The following is a 16219-nucleotide window of genomic DNA, read 5'->3' on the forward strand; positions in this document are numbered from 1 at the left end:
TGCTCCTCTACGACGTGCACCAGCGCATCCGCTGCTTTGGAGCCATCCAGCCCCCTCTCTCGAAGACCGGAATTCGGGAGGCTGACCACGTCCCTGGAATTCCCAAAGAACAATCCGCAGTTCTATCGACAAGCCTACCAATGCTGGCCCAGCCACGTCGAAATTCGAATATTGATTCTTGCTACTATCCTTGTGGCTGGAACTCACTTGTCGGGATATTTGCTTCGTCTCCTAACGATCCCTGACCCACGCGACGACTGCATCACGACAACGCACTATCTTCGCGACCTTCTATCGCATTGTTCTCGCGAATCATTCTATACGGCTTTCGAATCGACTTTTAGCCGCTCGGCGGCTCCTTGCGATAAACCATGGCCTTTCTATTCAAATCAAAAAAGCATCCAGAGAGGTCGCAGCCTGCAAGTCGCGACGCAGGATCTGGTTCTCAAGGGTCGATCCAAAGTGTCAGCGCCCGTACTGCTGAGAAGAACTCTCTACAGCATCGCGCAACTCCAACTGGGAGCTTGAACTCAATCGATAATGAAGGCAGTAACGGTAGTCCCGATCATAGCCATGGCCATGGCCATGGACATGGGCGCCGTGGTGGGAGTGCTGACCAACCAATCCAACAACCAAGCGATACATCAGTGAGTTTTCTACCCGTTCTTGCATCCAATGCTGTCAGGATATCCTAACCACTGAGCTCTCCTTAGGTACGAAATGGCACCCCCCTGAACGGTCCCAATGCATCTCTATATCCCTGGTCACAACGCCGATTGACATATACTTCGACGCATCCGTCTCCCTTCCCTCGATATGGCGCTGCAGTGAACTCTGTGTCGTCTAAAGAAGGAGACGTGTACCTCATGGGTGGCCTGATCAACGGGTCAACAGTCAAGGGCGATCTCTGGATGATCGAGGCTGGAGGTAACATGGCATGCTATCCATTGGCAACCACGGCTGAAGGACCTGGCCCAAGAGTTGGACATTCGAGTCTGCTTGTCGGCAATGCATTTATCGTATACGGAGGCGACACTAAGATTGACGAGGCTGACGTACTTGACGAGACACTCTATCTTTTAAACACCTGTAAGCTTGTCCATTTGTAGAGGTTTCTATTCTCTAACCTTGACCCAGCAACAAGACAATGGTCCCGCGCTCTACCAGCTGGGCCGCGACCTTCAGGTCGCTATGGCCACTCACTCAACATCTTGGGCTCTAAAATCTACGTCTTCGGCGGCCAAGTTGAGGGGTTGTTTATGAATGATCTTTCGGCATTCGATCTCAACCAGCTTCAGATGCCAAATAATCGCTGGGAAATCTTGGTCCAGGGCGAGACAAGCCCCAAGATGCCCGCGGCCCGTACTAATCACACTATGATCACATTTAACGACAAGATGTATCTGTAAGTATCAATGCCGAGCTGTATCGAATGAAACTGACACGCTGGTAGCTTTGGCGGTACGAACGGCTTCCAATGGTTCAACGATGTTTGGTGTTACGATCCAGCTCTCAACAAGTGGTCTCAATTTGACTGCATTGGCTATATCCCAGCGCCACGCGAGGGGCACGCTGCTGCTCTTGTAGACGATGTGATGTACGTCTTCGGAGGACGAACAGAAGAAGGGACAGATCTTGGCGACCTCGCAGCTTTCAGGATATCATCGAGACGGTGGTACACATTTCAGAACATGGGCCCTTCCCCATCTCCCCGTTCTGGACATAGTATGACAACCGTTGGCAAATCGATTGTGGTCCTTGGCGGAGAGCCAAGTTCAGCAACTACATCTGTCAGCGATTTGGGCCTTCTCTATGTTTTGGACACCTCAAAGATCCGATATCCGAACGATGCGCAGCAGCCGGCTCAGCAACGAGCTCAAGGTTCACGTAGACCAAGTGCGAGCGAAGGCAGCCGGCCACATCCTGCACGAGATGGATCGAATGGACCAACGGATTCAAGGAAGTTGATCGCAGGAGGTGCTTCTGTTCCAGCTAATGGGCAACGATCGCCGCCCAATAACGGCGACGCGGAAAACCCCCAGGCTGCAACCGCCGGCACAAAACTTCCTAGAGCTTCAGCCATGCCTCCGTCTGGCCCTCCCCCTCAGGGGCCGATGCCTGCTAGGCCTACGGTTGATGTGTCTGCAGTTGCACGAGTCAGAGGACAGTCTGCCGAACGCAGTGGAGCCTCGGGCTCTCCAAGGACAATGCACTCCGGGTCGCCTATCACACGAGAGGTCATCAATGAAACAGAAAGCCCCATATCGAACGGTCGACGAACGCCAGTCCAGCAAAATGCGCGCGCTGGCTCCAGGCAAGATCAAGTGAATGGAGACACATCCAAGGCGAAGGCAGTTCAACAAAGCCGTCCTCAAGGAGCAGGTGATGCCCCTTCAGACGTTGCTCTCAAGCCGGCAATTGCACCCCGCCCAGCATCGCCGCCCGTCCCCATGAGACAGCCAAGCAATCCCCTTTCCAGGCGGTCTTCTGGTAGAAACTCCCAAACAGTTGTTCTTCTAAAGGAACTGGACTCGGCTCGAAACAGGAACGCATGGTATGCCTCAGAGTTGGAGCTCGCGCGTAAGGCCGGCTACGTGCCCAATACTTCATACAGCCCTCTGCTTGACAACAAGGCCACCGAAACTTTTGACGACGAAGACCAGCCGCTTATCGAGGCTTTGCTGGCGATGCGATCTGAATTAGCAAATGTCCAGACGGCAGTAGACAAACAAGCCGTACTTGCAGCGAAGCAAATTGCCGAGGCTGAAAAGCAGCGCGATGCTGCCATCCAAGAAGCTGTTTATTCTAAAGCTAAGCTGGCTGCCCACCTAGGAGCAAGTTCAGCAAGCACACCACAGCTTGATGGCCCAAGAGACGATTTTGAAGGAAGGTCTAGTGAGTTGAGCAGGAAGCTTGCAACTGCACTGCACATCCAGAAAGATCTCCAGTCACGACTCGATTCGGTGAAAAGCGAACTTGATTCCGAGAAAAAGGCACGACAGTTGGCAGACGACACCTCGAATGCAGCCCAAAAGCGCATGGCAGAATTAGAAAGTTACAAACAACAAACCTCGACAGAGGTTGAACGCCTCAAGGCTGAGCTGCATCTTGCCCAGCACGAAGCACGAGAGCATTCAGTTGCGCACGCTGAAGTTGCCGCTGCTGTTGAACTTCTCCGCATCGAGAAGAATGATGTGCAACAGAAGTACGAAGAAGCCATTGGAAGCTCAAAGGACCACAGTGAAACCTTTGATTCCCTCCGAGCTGCAATTTTAGCATCAGAGGCCTCGACAGGCCTTCTGGAATCGAAGCTCGCTGAAGAACGATCCCAGAGAGAGAAGATCGAAGCACAGCTCAATAAGCTTAAGTTTGAGCATGAAGCTCGTACTGCGGAACTAGTAGCTACCACCCAGCGTCTACGTGATGCGGAAGAGCTTTCAGAAAAACACGCGGCTGAGGCTAGAACGAACCGTCAAGCTGTTCTCGCTGGTCTTGACAAAATTTCTGCTCGAGATGTTTCTGGATCAAGCAAGGCAGACGCCGAGCGCATTGCTGCGTTACAGAATCAGCTCACCACCTCGAACGAATTGGTCAAGAAATCCCAACAAGAGCTCGAGGCTGTTGTTCACAAGTTGCGTGGCGCAGAAGAACGTATTGCTGGTCTTGAGCAATACCAAGAACAGTCAAGCCGGGAGGGAGTCACCATTCGAAGGCAACTTCAATCTGCGCTGCGTGATACACAAAGCCTACAGGCAGCCAACACCGATCTTAAGAATCAATTGGCCGCTCAACAACTTGAAACAAACGCGATGACGGTTCAGCACAATGCGCTGAAAGACATCCTGAGTGAACGTGGCATAAGCCCAACAGCCTCTATTCGTGCTCGGAATCTTCCCAACCCACGAACGAACTCGCCTGATTTGAACCGTGTCAGAGATCTTGAATCTCAGCTCGCCACCTCATCGACCGCTCACGAAGAGACTAAGCAAGCATTTGCAATCCAAATCCAGGAATCCGAGGCTGCCTGGCGTGAGAAGCTTTCGCAACTTGAAAGTGATTATCAGTCGGCTGTGCACTATGTTAAAGGCACTGAAAAGATGCTCAAGCAGCTCAAGGATCAATTATCCTGGTATAAGACAGAGAATGGCCGTCTGAAGACAGAGATTGAGGAGCTGGAAGACCGTGTTCAAAGTGGCACAGCCTCTACCTCGCCTCGTTGGGAGAATGAGAAAGCCGAACTCGAGGCGCGTATTCGAAGCCTCGAGACAGAGCTTCAAGAGTCTTCTGCTCAAATGGAGAAGCGACTCCTCGGTCTTCAAACAGAACTCCAGGAGACCAATCATCACCGCGAAACAGCTTTAAAGAACAGCGAAGAGGCTACACAGAAGTTGAGCAACCATCGTAAGGATCTCGAACAACTACAATCAGAGAATGCGCTGCTGGAGCAACGCGCTAGCGATGCTGAACAGAAAGTGGCCCTTCTACTAGACCAAGTCGAGCACTCTGTCGATAACTACCGCCGACGCAGCCGTCAAGTGCCAAGCTTGAACTCCGAGATGGCTGCAAGTGCCAATGGGTTAGGACTGGGGCATTCGAGGCAAGAAAGTTCCGAAGGTGAAAGTATATACGGAGGCACCACCAGTGGGAATGGTGGTCTGGAAGCTAGAAACAGTGCTGCCTTAGACAGCCTTGCCAATGAACTCGAGACCCTTCGAAGTCAATGGGAAGCAACAAACAAGAACTATCGACTGAGCACCAACTTTGATTTCGACACTACCTCGGCTGTCAAGAAGGACAACGATACCGCTGCAGGCGTTGGCCTTAGCGAGAGCCTTGCGGATTGGCGCAAAAGACTCGATACCGAGGAACACCACAGTGATGGCGAAAAGCCCCGACATCCCTAATTCGAAGCACTTCCTGGCTGCCGATACGCACTCATGACTCGAATATACCCACCGTCTTCGTTTTGATTTATCGGGCCAGCGGTCAGTGTCTGTACTTCCTGATCTTTGCCAAGGTGGAAATGGAGTTCGTTGTCTTAGTTAACAGACAACCTTTTTGTTTTTATATTCGGGATTTCTTTCTATTTCATTTTGCACTTTTCAGCTTGGTTGATTCCCTGAAATTTAATGCATTTCGAAGAGTGGTTGATGATCTATTCCTCCCCTTTTCCACTTCTCTTATCGACGAGTTGGGTTGGCGGACTTTTGTTCTAGTTGTTCTTCTACATGTTTGAAGAACACCGCATGTAAAATAGGAGACTTTTTTCTATTCGTCGGTTCTGTGGTAGTAAGGGAAAGAAGATAGGCATGGATGGTGTCTTTGCCTTTTATAGGAAGATCCTACTTTGTAGCACGAGGCAACGTACGGTTGGAAGAAGCGTCAATGAATAAATGAAGTATTGTCTATTTTTAAATCTGGAGTATTCACCTCACTCCTCTATACCCATACTAGTTGAGTGTAAGCTTGGGCATAATTATCCGATCAAGTCGTTTCAAAGGGGTCAAATCAAGAATAGAGACAGGACACGGCGGCTGGGTATTCCAAAACACCATACCTCCCTCTGGTGTCTATTAATGCTACAAAACCATCATATGTCCCCGTGGACTCCCAATCCTTTTCGCCTAGTCTCCTACCCATGCTGTACAGAACGATGCAAGCCGACTTTGTCCCACTGCTTCCTGTCGTTCAAGTATGAGAAAGAGGCGCCTGAGCTCACGCCTCAAGCAGAACCGGCCGTAAGACCCTTCTGAATATTCAAGCATCGTCTAAAATCAAGTTTACGCCCCTCACGAGGCATGTGCTCGCCACTCGCAATACAAAGCACGCGCATCTTGGGGTCATATCGCAGACCTGTCAAGAGTTTCGGAGTAATGAGAAAGTATTGACTTGAGTGCTCACGGCATGCGATCTCGACCATTCGTTCGTGTACCATACGCTCGTTGCGAGGGTCCATACCCTGGTTGATCTCATCCACAACACGGAATGGTGACTGGGCTAGAGATTGAAGAGCCATAAGGAAGAAGATGGTGGAGACAGCTCGCTCGCCACCGGATTGGCGATGTGCTGTTAGCTGCTGAAGAGTTTCATTCTCACTGGAAGTCACAGGTTAGAACCAGGCAAAGCTAATTCAGGAAAGGAAGAGCAAGACATACCGGAAACGAACCATGATGTCTAAAGCCCAGGCGTCAAAGTCCTCTGGCTTGTGAACACGAACCTCACCGGCACAACTTATTTGCTCAAAGTTGTATGCAAAAGCGTCGTTAATCTTTGAAACTAGTTCGTCAAGTCGTGGTTCCCATCTGGATTTCAATTCGTCGATTTCTTGGCTGAGTCCTTGCAGCTGCTCGTTGGAACCAGCTATCTTTCGTGTTAAACGATCGATTTCGTCAGCGCGTTTTTCGAACTCCCGTATTATATTAGGATTGGAGACATGTATCACTTCAAGCTTCGCCTCTTCTCCTCCAATTTCCTCTTGGATATTTTGGGAAGACTTGTTTTCGCAGAGTCGTGAAAATAGCTCGCGCTTCTCTGGCTCATGTTCAAGGACTTGCTGGACCTCGTCGGAGAGACGGTTGCCCTCGTCACGCGCCCGACTGGCGTCATCGATGGCTTGTTGCAATATCTCCTTTTCAGCATCAAGACGCTGCATGATATGTGCATTTCGTCCCTTGAGGCCTTCGACATCAGAGTATGCTTCAATACTGCGAATCTCGGCCTCGAGGAGTGCCTGATGTGCTCTTCGTACGTCTTCAATGGCTTCCTTGTGGCGAAGAACAATCTCAGCCCGACGAAGCACAGCTTCGTCCCAGTCGTAACGAATGTCGACCATTCGTTTGCGTGCATCCTGCATGGCTTGTTCATGAGCTCTCTTGGAGCGCTCCTCGGATTCTAGTCAAACGTATCAGTAAAATTTGCGACATAGCATCATTCAGTGGTTCTCACCGATCTTCTCAGGCAGAGATTGCCATTTTTGGTATTCTTTTTGCAGGGCATTCTTTTCTGACTTGAGTCGTTTCTGGATCCCATTAGCATCAATGCGGATGGAACCAGTCAGCAGTCTTTACTTACAATGTTATCATGAATGCTGGTCCGTCCGTCCTCGATGGTTTGGATTTTCTCATGCAACTCATGGTATTGCTGTTTCAGAATGTCTCTTTCACCATTCAACTCAGCCAATCGCTTGTTCATTTCTTGCTTCTCTTGGGCATCGATGGGCTGTGAGGTCCAGAATCTCCCGGGTGGAATGTCCTTGGTGACGGTGGTCATGGCCTGGGGTCCATATTCTCTGCGCCTCCTGACGATGAAAGACTGGTTACCGGCTGCCCAGGAGTTAACTCTGCCGCTTCTCACCAGACGATCGTATTGAGCATCGTTGTGATCCCGGAGAGAGACTCCTGACTGATGAATTCTCTTTTCAGCACAGAGCATTGCTAGAACAGGTTCGGGTCCTTCAAGAAAGTCGATGGCAAAACCGTCAAGGCCCAGGTCGCTTGCCTCCTCTATACTGACGGGTCTTGAGAAGGCATTGAGAGGCTGAGCACAAGATCGAATAACGACAGACAAGCTTTGTACACGGTAGAGCTCGTCTGACAGCTTCTTGTAATCATTCTTTGTTTGTGCTGTAAAGCATGTAAAGTCGTCTCCTTGAAGAAGGGATTGCACCTGATCCGAATATCGTTCGTCCTTGATGGAACAACTGATCATGGGTGGGCCAAAAACCTCCTTTTCAAAGTCTCCTTGATGCTCTTGGATCCATGCCCACGCTGTTGCTAGCTCCGGGAAGTTCTTTCGCATGAAGTTGAGCTGTTGACCTTGCTGGGTTTCCAATGACTTGATATTACTCTCCACTTGCCGGATCTCATTGTTGATCGTTTTGCCCTTGTTCTTTACTTCCTCGCGTTGACTAGACACTTCGCGTATCTCTCCTTCTAATTCTCTAAGGTTGTGTTCTTCTCCTCGCTGCAGGCAAGTAGTTAGCAAATATCAACAACTGCGAGGGTAGGTTTCCAACAATTTTTTTATTAAAGTCGGAAGGATTAAACTCCTCTGGCTGGTTTCTAATATCAGCTTGGAGAGCGGTTATTCTTGACTTGGACTGGGCCAACTCCTTTCGCTTGGCGTCAAATCCTTTGCGTTCCGCGTCAAGACTATTTTCGAACTCTTTGAGCCTGTCGGAGGCGGTGCTTGCATCTCGCGCCAGTTTTTTCGCAGCGTCTTCCGCGCTCTTCAGTGATGTTTTTCTTGCCAACGTCGCTTCGTCAATTTGCTGAGCATATAGCTGTTTCGCGTTCACGGCCTGTAAGGAAGGGCCGGCGTCGTGTTCGAGGCGCCTTAGAGACCTCTCCGCGAGCTTCCTCCGCTCTTTGGCATCTTTATGTCTTGTACGAGCCTCCGAGTACTTGGCAAAAACCAAGGCTGACTTGAGATTTTTAACCTGCTCTATGACTTCCTCCCGTTCTCGGATCCTATCCACGTCTGTTTGGAGACCTTGTTGTCGGTTCTCCAAGTTTCTTAGAGTCTCTGCATCGACATGTGTAGCCTGTTCTAATTCTTTCTTATCTTTGTCCAATCCTTGAAGTTGCTTCTGCCAGATTAGCATTTCTTCAGGGGCGGCTGCGCGAAGAGTTTCCCGAAGAAGGTCCACGGGTGTGCAGGCAGCGAACTCGACAACCCTGTCCTGCGGAAGGAATTGGCACAGGTTGTCCACCTGAATCTTCAACTTGCGTATCAACCGTTGCACTTCCTTGTGGCTGGTTTCTTTACCATTGAGCCACCATTTCTGATTGTTCTGTTCTCGACGAATTTGAACCTTGACCACGTAGTTCTTGCGATGATGCGGTCGCCTCTGCAGTTCGATTTCAATTGTGGCCGTATCTCTTCCATGTTTAACAAACTCCTTGACTGAGCCGGCACGACCAAGGTGTTTCGGGCTGTAGCCTAGGCCCAGACAGATAGCACAGACCAAAGAGCTCTTTCCAGTTCCATTAGGGCCAACCACCATGTTGAGGTGAGGCCCAGGCAGAAATTCTGCCTTTTCGTATGTGACGAAGTTTTGCACGCTCACTCTAACGATGGCGCCTGGTTGAAAGCCATCATCCATATCATTTCCGTTCGGTGCACCGTTCACTGTCCCGTGATGGGGTTGCTCGGGGTTTACGTCGCAATCACCATCTTGATCAAGCCTAGGGCGCTTAGAAGAGCCAATATCGTCAGCATACGAGCGGTGTCCGTGATGGGCTTCGTCGTGGTCGTCGTCGGTATTGTCTGAATCAGATCGGCGGCGGCGACGTGATGATGCCGGGGCCATCTCGTCTATCGGGCGAGACACGCCACCTATATTGGCCTATGAGGTAATTTAAAAACCAAGAGAATGGCGTTGACTTCTTGGGTGATAGGTTCTCAGAATGGCAATGGCACGCACGACAAAGAAGGTGATGCCGATGTATAGTGGATGCAGCACGCGTCGAATCGCGTCAGTGCGCGTATGTAAAATGTGGCGCCGATTTAAAGTGGTGGGGTAAGAATTTGGAAAGAACCAAATCCGCCTATGGGGACAAACACCTGAGCTACAGAAAGCTCTCTGACTTATTAAACCGTCTGCCTACAAAGCGAGTATCGTTAAGCTATTTTAGAATAATTATTATGTTCTTTATTCGATTGGGGATGCAAAAACTTCCATTGTGGATACAAATGTTACTCTAAAGCTCGCAAATTGGTTCCATGTAAGCTGAAGAGATCCCCTTTACCTGTCAAGTGCCGGTTAGAACTGGAGGACATCTCCAATAGTGAACTGAGTTCGAAACAGTGTCTCCTTAGCCAGAGGATGAGTTGACCGGTCGTTAAACAACCCAAATTGGTTTTAGTGGACCATTAGATCATTTTATACGGAGTAGTCCGTACATTCATCACTTCTACCTAGGTAATGCCGCGTACGGGGTTCTACCTCAGGTTTTTCGAAGCTTAGTCACCCTCTGCCAAGAAGCCCCTTGAAAGGAGGGTCAGACAACTTCATCCCTTTGGATTCCAGTTACTAACAGGGTGACTTCATCACTCCATCTCAAAAGTACCACCAGCTTGGTCATGCTTGTGAAGGCGGAATACTGCCTTGTGTTCCCGTACGGACCAAAGACAATACAACCGAACCCAAGTTGGCACAGAACATGTTTTCCATCTCACCAACACAAGCTTCAGTGATAATTTGACCCCGATGTCGCCATTGACCTCTGACTCGAGAAGTCTCGAGCACAGAGCGGGAGTTTAGTGACTGGCATTCTTCTATATGGACTATTGAGCGGACCTAGTCTAGTACAAGTTCCTTCTCTCTGTGCCCTGAACGACCAGTATTCCTCTGCGATGTGGTATAGTTACCATTGTTTTCGATCTCTTCTCGATCTCCTCAAACAAAAATGTCTGCCTGCCATCTTATTGAATGAGGGATCTATCATATCGAGCTGACTGCTGATGGCGATGCGACATTTTGACTTGGATTGTTCATTGTGCTTTTTAACCTCTCCCTGCGTAAGAAGGACTGTGGTGGTGTTCGAAAGGTCTTATCATTGGTCATGGACTCGAATCGCATGAGGAACTGGAATGCATCGCGATGCCTGGATGCAAGAGAAGGCCCTCAATTTCAGCTTGTGCCAGCTGTTGTTGACCAGAATTCCCCACCATATCATACCTGACCGTGCGTGGTGCGATACTGGCATATTGGCAGGTGTATGCAGGTGGCAGATGCCAGTCGAATGCCAGCCAGCTACAACGATCATATTCCAGCCTTTTCTCCCTTGCTATCGCCCACACCAGCCTTGCCAAACATATCTGCCGGTGTAAACATTGCATTCCATTCTCAAAAATTCCCCTCCCGTCGCTCCGAACTGACTTCGTTTCTTGTCTCTTGTGTCGTTCATTTCTTTCTTTCTTTTTCCTATGGCTCCTGGATCTCTGATCCTTGGTCAACTTCACTCATTCCCGCTCACTCAACGCCTTCGTTTCTCCCCCTCTACTTTACAACTCCTCTCCTGCTTCTCCGACTATCGCAACACCTTGTGCTTTGTGTGTCAATACCAACTTACTCAGATCACATAGAAAGTTCATCATAATTATTCTGACATCCACGAGCAAGCCTTTCTTCGATTTCTCCAGCATTTGGGCAAGACGTGAGACTGTGTGGCTGCAATATTATGTGCTGATTCACCACACTCAGCGCGATTACAATGGCCGATACTATGGTGGCAACCGTTCGCTCACCACTATCAGAAGCATCGAATCGAATCAACTCGAATTATCCTACTCAAGAAAGTCAGCGCCACAAGCCGCGTTATGACCGCCCTAACTCGTTGGTTGTCAACAACACCGGACGCACAAACCATGGGCATCCGACGGCATACTTTTCTGGCCGAGCTCCTACTCAACAGCAGCCTACAGTCTCAGCACCTCAAGAGCAAGCTACTTTAAAGCCTCCCAGTGATATGGACGATGAACGTCGACATTCGGCGGCATCTTACGATTCTTCAGGAAGTGGCCGCAGCAAGAAGAACTACAAGACGCATATAGGGCCGTGGCAGCTAGGCAGGACCCTTGGCAAAGGCTCATCTGCGCGCGTAAGATTGTGTCGCCACACAGGTACAAATCAGCTGGCTGCCGTCAAAATTGTCAACAGACGGATGGCGTATCTTGTCCAAGATAGTAGTTTGGCTGCTCTTAGCAAGTGGGACAATAATCTCCCAGATCAGATCGATGGCGAGATGCGTGTTCCCATGGCTATTGAGCGAGAAGTGGCAATCTTGAAGCTCATCGAACATCCGAACATCATGAAATTATATGATATTTGGGAGAACCGCTCAGAGGTGTAAGTGCTCTACGCTGGGAATTTTGCAAGAGGATCCTGACGATTTAGCTACTTAATACTTGAATATATCGACCAAGGTGACTTGTTCACCTTCATCAACATGAAGGGTCGGCTGAGCGAGGAAGTTTCGATCTTCTTCTTCCGACAGATCATCAGCGCCATCTCGTACTGCCATTCCTTCAACATCTGCCATCGAGACCTAAAGCCTGAGAACATCTTAATCAGTGCTGATCTCCAGATCAAAATTGCTGATTTTGGCATGGCTGCTCTCCATCAGACTGACACACACCAACTTGCTACTGCTTGTGGCAGTCCTCACTATGCGGCACCAGAGCTCCTCAAGAACAGACAATACAGGGGCGATAGAGCAGATATTTGGAGCATGGGTGTTATCCTATTCGCAATGCTTTCAGCCACTCTTCCATTCGATGACCCTGATCTTCGTGTGATGATGGCTCGAACGAAGAAGGGACAGTACGAGATGCCAAGTTTCCTCAGCCCAGAAGCTGAGGATCTGATCAGGCGAATGTTACAGGTCAACCCCGATAGACGCATCACCCTCAAGGACATATGGCGTCATCCTCTGATTCGGAAGTATGCATATCTGGATAACCTTTGTGACATCAACAGCCAGCCGCCTGATATACGCAAAGGCTTCCAGTATACCCCAGTACCTACAAAGGATGTTGATCCGCAATTAGTTCGACAATTGCGATCTATGTGGCACATGTTTAGTGAAAATGACTTAAAGCTCAAGCTTACATGTGACGAGTAAGTATTTGGCTCCTCTTCTGGCTTTTGAGTTGCAACTGTTGACATTTTCAGACCCAATGATCAAAAGGCTTTCTATTGGTTGTTACACCACTACCGCGAGCAGCAACTGGAAGACTTTAAGCCTGAGCTCGCCCACTCCACAAGTGACTATCACCACATGAAGCCCGGCACATGGAAGAAACGCGTATCGACATGCGAATTTGCACAGCCGAGCGGCAACGGTCACGGGCGTTCCATATCACGGTTCACTGTGATTTCGAATGCCACCGAACCAGAGCTAGCAATGAACCAGGAACTATTCCAGACAGAACGTGCGATAGGCTCTCGTGATTCCCACAAAGGACAATCGCTAGTCAGTGTCCACCGTTACTCTTACGCAGAGAATGGTTCCTATACTGGGCAGCCCAAAAGGCTTCGAAGCGGCTCAGGTGCACGTCGCGGACGCGGAACCTCTAACCGCAATTCTACCACAGGGCGTCTTCAATCGTCTCGAGGGTCGCTCTCTTCGATGCACAGCAGTCGGCAAGGTACACCTCATGCGAGAAGTTTGCGACACAGACGCGGAGTTGACTTCACACATGTCCGGAAGCGATCGACATCATCCTCCAATCGCAATAGGAGTGGTTCAATGCCTCCTTATGTTACGGAGCAAGGTTCTACATATCAGATCGAAATGATTCGATCTCACACGCCAGAACTCCCAAGCCTACCTAGTGGCATGCTTCCAAAAGTGGCGGATGGACAGGACCCTCAAAAACGCTCTTCGGGGCAAGCGTTGCGAATCGCGCTTGGATCCCGATACGCCTCCGAAATCTTCAAGGAGGAACTGCGTCATTTTAGCAGCAATATTGCCAAGGACTGTGACGAAGCGTTTAAAAGTTCATTGATAGAAGAGGACTCCATCGCTGGCTCGCTGACTGAACCAGACCGCACCCAGTACGAATCTACACCGTTTTCCTTCACTATCGACGCGCCTGAGGATTCGGCCCCAGATGTTCTCGAGCTTTCGATTAAGTCCTACAGCAACCGGCCTCTTCCACCTCTGCCGACTCCGACGCCAAGCTACAATGGTCATTCGTTGGCACCAACACCCACTGGTTCCAGACCGGTAACTCGGGAATCTTATTCTGAAGAGTTGAGCTCAGAGCAGGTCGAGGTGGCCCAGCCAGTTCTGCTTACTAGACACACTGAGCGCCGGGTTGTCTCAGCTCCGACTTATACTCAAAAGCACAAAAGAAGTGCTGCGCTGCCATCCATTAATGAAGCTGGAGCAGCGGCCAGCGACAAGGCTCGTATCGTGTCAGCGCCTCCGCATACGCCAACAAAGAAAGGGATTGATAGAATCCGTGGCATCGAATACTTAAGCCAAGTCGAAAACAGCATTCGTGTGGTCCATTCTCCAGGTGACGAGAGCCCCGTGAAGATTCCCGAGCCACTCAACGTACGGAAGAAGATCCCTGAACCTGAACAACGAAACTCGGCCCCTGCTGCACAACTTCGAGAGTTGGACTCGGCGTCGCAACGCAGTGTGGATGGCGGCACCACGGACACAACACTCTCGCTGGAGCCTCCTTCCCAAGATGCCCAGGCGGCAAGGAAGAAAAAGTTGTCTTGGTTCAAACGATCGTCGAAAGTTGAGTCAGAATCCAGTCGGGAGTCCGTCGAGTGGCAAGATTGCACTTCGTACTTGACTTCTAGTGATGGGAAGCGAAGCGATTCAACGTCAACAGAGGCTCCGACTAGGAAGAAGACTTTCCACTTTTCTTTCTGGAAGAGCAACAAACAAAGAGACTCTGTTATGTCAATTGCCAGTGAGTTATTATCGCCATCCCGTAAGCAGAGCCGTGTGTGGTGATCTAATGTTAGAAATAGGACCTGAGCAGAAAGAAGAGCGGCCTTCACTGGAGATCAACACCATGGGTAAGACACATGTTTCCGCCAAGGCATCTCAGTCCAAATGGCACGAGTCTGGCTCCGGCCCGGTGCGCAACATTGAGGTCAAACAAAATTGGCTCGCACGCCTGTTCAGGGTCAAACCAGCAACAGACCACATTTGCATGACGATTTCGAGGAGACGAGCACGCCAGGAGGTTACCATCCTCCTGCGAGAGTGGCGCAAGTATGGCATCCGAGACATTCAGGTGGACAAACAAAGGAACATTGTCTTTGCACGGATTGCAGCTAAGAACTGTGAGTAGTATGCTTGACATGATCGCGGCACCAGAACTGACAGAGACCTTAGTTTTGAATCTGAAGGAAGTATCCTTTGCCGCAGAGGTCGTCACAGTGATCGAGCATGGTAAGAAACAGCCACTCAGCATCATTCGGTTTACGCAGGAGCGAGGAGCAGCCAGCAGCTTCCACAGAGTAGTCGACACAATGAACATGATCTTCGACGCAAGAGCTTTGGTGGTAGCCGATAGGAACAAGCGAAAAATGATGATCAAGACACTCAACTCGTAATACCGGTGTTTCAATCAGCTCCACGCTGGCTCCTTCGATACGTACTTGTCGAAATATGATGCAAGCTGGCCATTGACACAGCCTTGCGGGTTGGATCACGGGGTTATGCGAAGAGTTATGTGCATGATATTGGTTGTATGGAGTTGGATGTATGAGCCATTGCTTTCCGTTTTGTTCTGCTTTTGGGCCGAGGTGAAAGGCATGATTTCTTCTTTTCTTAAACATGGACGGGCGAATATGCGGAGTACAGGAGGGAATAGTTGTAGGCTAGGGATAGCCACTGAGTTGTCCCTTAACTAGATAATATAATCCATCTATTATACTAAATCGCGACTTTTTTCTTGAAAACATGGTCACTCAAAAACAAGACGAGGAAAGCAAGCTGAATACACGGCTTGCGTCCAGAAGGTGACCCCACGTGTTGGTTGAATGCATGAAGCACGCTTTTATGTCTTACTTAGAGCTGATTTCAGCAAAGAGCCGCACGAGATCTGAAACTCACGGTGGTCTTGCCTAGTCCATGCTCCAAACTCTGTCTTTGTGCAATCATCATGAACTGTAGGCGTAGAATACTAATTCAATCAATGGAGCTCATATTACAAAAGCTGTCAAGGCTGCTTCTTTCTTGCACTCATTGAATACTGTGATTTGTATTTTCTGCAACCCTTCTATCGAATAGAGCGGGCCTACAGAATTTAATCAGACATTGATCATCAGATTTCCCTTAGTTTGAAAATTGAATTCACATTTATGTATATGCTTCGACTTTGTCTTTGGGTTGTGTCTTGTACTGCTCCATAGCTTCGAGCAAGTCTTTTGTCTCATTACTATCTTGGAAGACCAGCAGCCGAAACTCAGGGACCCCTTGCTGAGACAAGGTCTTCTATGGTTTATGAATGACTGATAGTCGGTCCAGGGATATGTAATAGTCATGACTCATCTCTCGCTCTGGGTACTGATGCGTTTTCGTTACAGTAGGTATAGCCAGTTTGGTAAAATATGTCATTACTTATCTGGACCAGCCATAGTGTTTCAAATAGTATGAAGACCAAAATATTTATAGATGCTCATCAATCAACTAATCTATTATTCAGGAAAATACATAACTCTCCACCACAAATCAAACGAGTG

The 16219-nt window shown here is 49.3% G+C and overlaps 4 protein-coding genes across 4 annotated transcripts; 3 read left to right on the plus strand and 1 right to left on the minus strand.

Moving 5' to 3' along the window:
• Positions 1-371: 371 nt before the first annotated feature.
• Positions 372-4904, plus strand: J7337_008311 (uncharacterized protein; the record flags this gene model as incomplete). The annotated part of the gene is made up of 4 exons (XM_044825932.1): positions 372-647; positions 714-1089; positions 1138-1405; positions 1454-4904. The coding sequence occupies 4 exons, from the start codon at positions 372-374 to the stop codon at positions 4902-4904; spliced, it is 4371 nt and encodes a 1456-aa protein (XP_044678849.1).
• Positions 4905-5722: 818 nt separating this feature from the next.
• On the minus strand, positions 5723-9310 carry J7337_008312 (uncharacterized protein; the record flags this gene model as incomplete). The annotated part of the gene is made up of 5 exons (XM_044825933.1): positions 5723-6095; positions 6156-6891; positions 6946-7018; positions 7072-7962; positions 8015-9310. 5 exons carry the CDS (start codon positions 9308-9310, stop codon positions 5723-5725), a joined length of 3369 nt encoding a protein of 1122 aa, XP_044678850.1.
• A 1906-nt stretch (positions 9311-11216) lies between these two features.
• Positions 11217-11855, plus strand: J7337_008313 (uncharacterized protein; the record flags this gene model as incomplete). The annotated part of the gene is made up of 1 exon (XM_044825934.1): positions 11217-11855. One exon carries the CDS (start codon positions 11217-11219, stop codon positions 11853-11855), a length of 639 nt encoding a protein of 212 aa, XP_044678851.1.
• A 96-nt stretch (positions 11856-11951) lies between these two features.
• Positions 11952-15088, plus strand: J7337_008314 (uncharacterized protein; the record flags this gene model as incomplete). The annotated part of the gene is made up of 4 exons (XM_044825935.1): positions 11952-12622; positions 12677-14436; positions 14498-14815; positions 14868-15088. The coding sequence occupies 4 exons, from the start codon at positions 11952-11954 to the stop codon at positions 15086-15088; spliced, it is 2970 nt and encodes a 989-aa protein (XP_044678852.1).
• Between the last annotated feature and the right edge of the window lie 1131 nt (positions 15089-16219).

The sequence above is a fragment of the Fusarium musae genome, chromosome 6 (assembly GCF_019915245.1).
Source record: "Fusarium musae strain F31 chromosome 6, whole genome shotgun sequence".
In the NCBI taxonomy this organism is placed as follows: Eukaryota; Fungi; Ascomycota; class Sordariomycetes; order Hypocreales; family Nectriaceae; genus Fusarium; species Fusarium musae.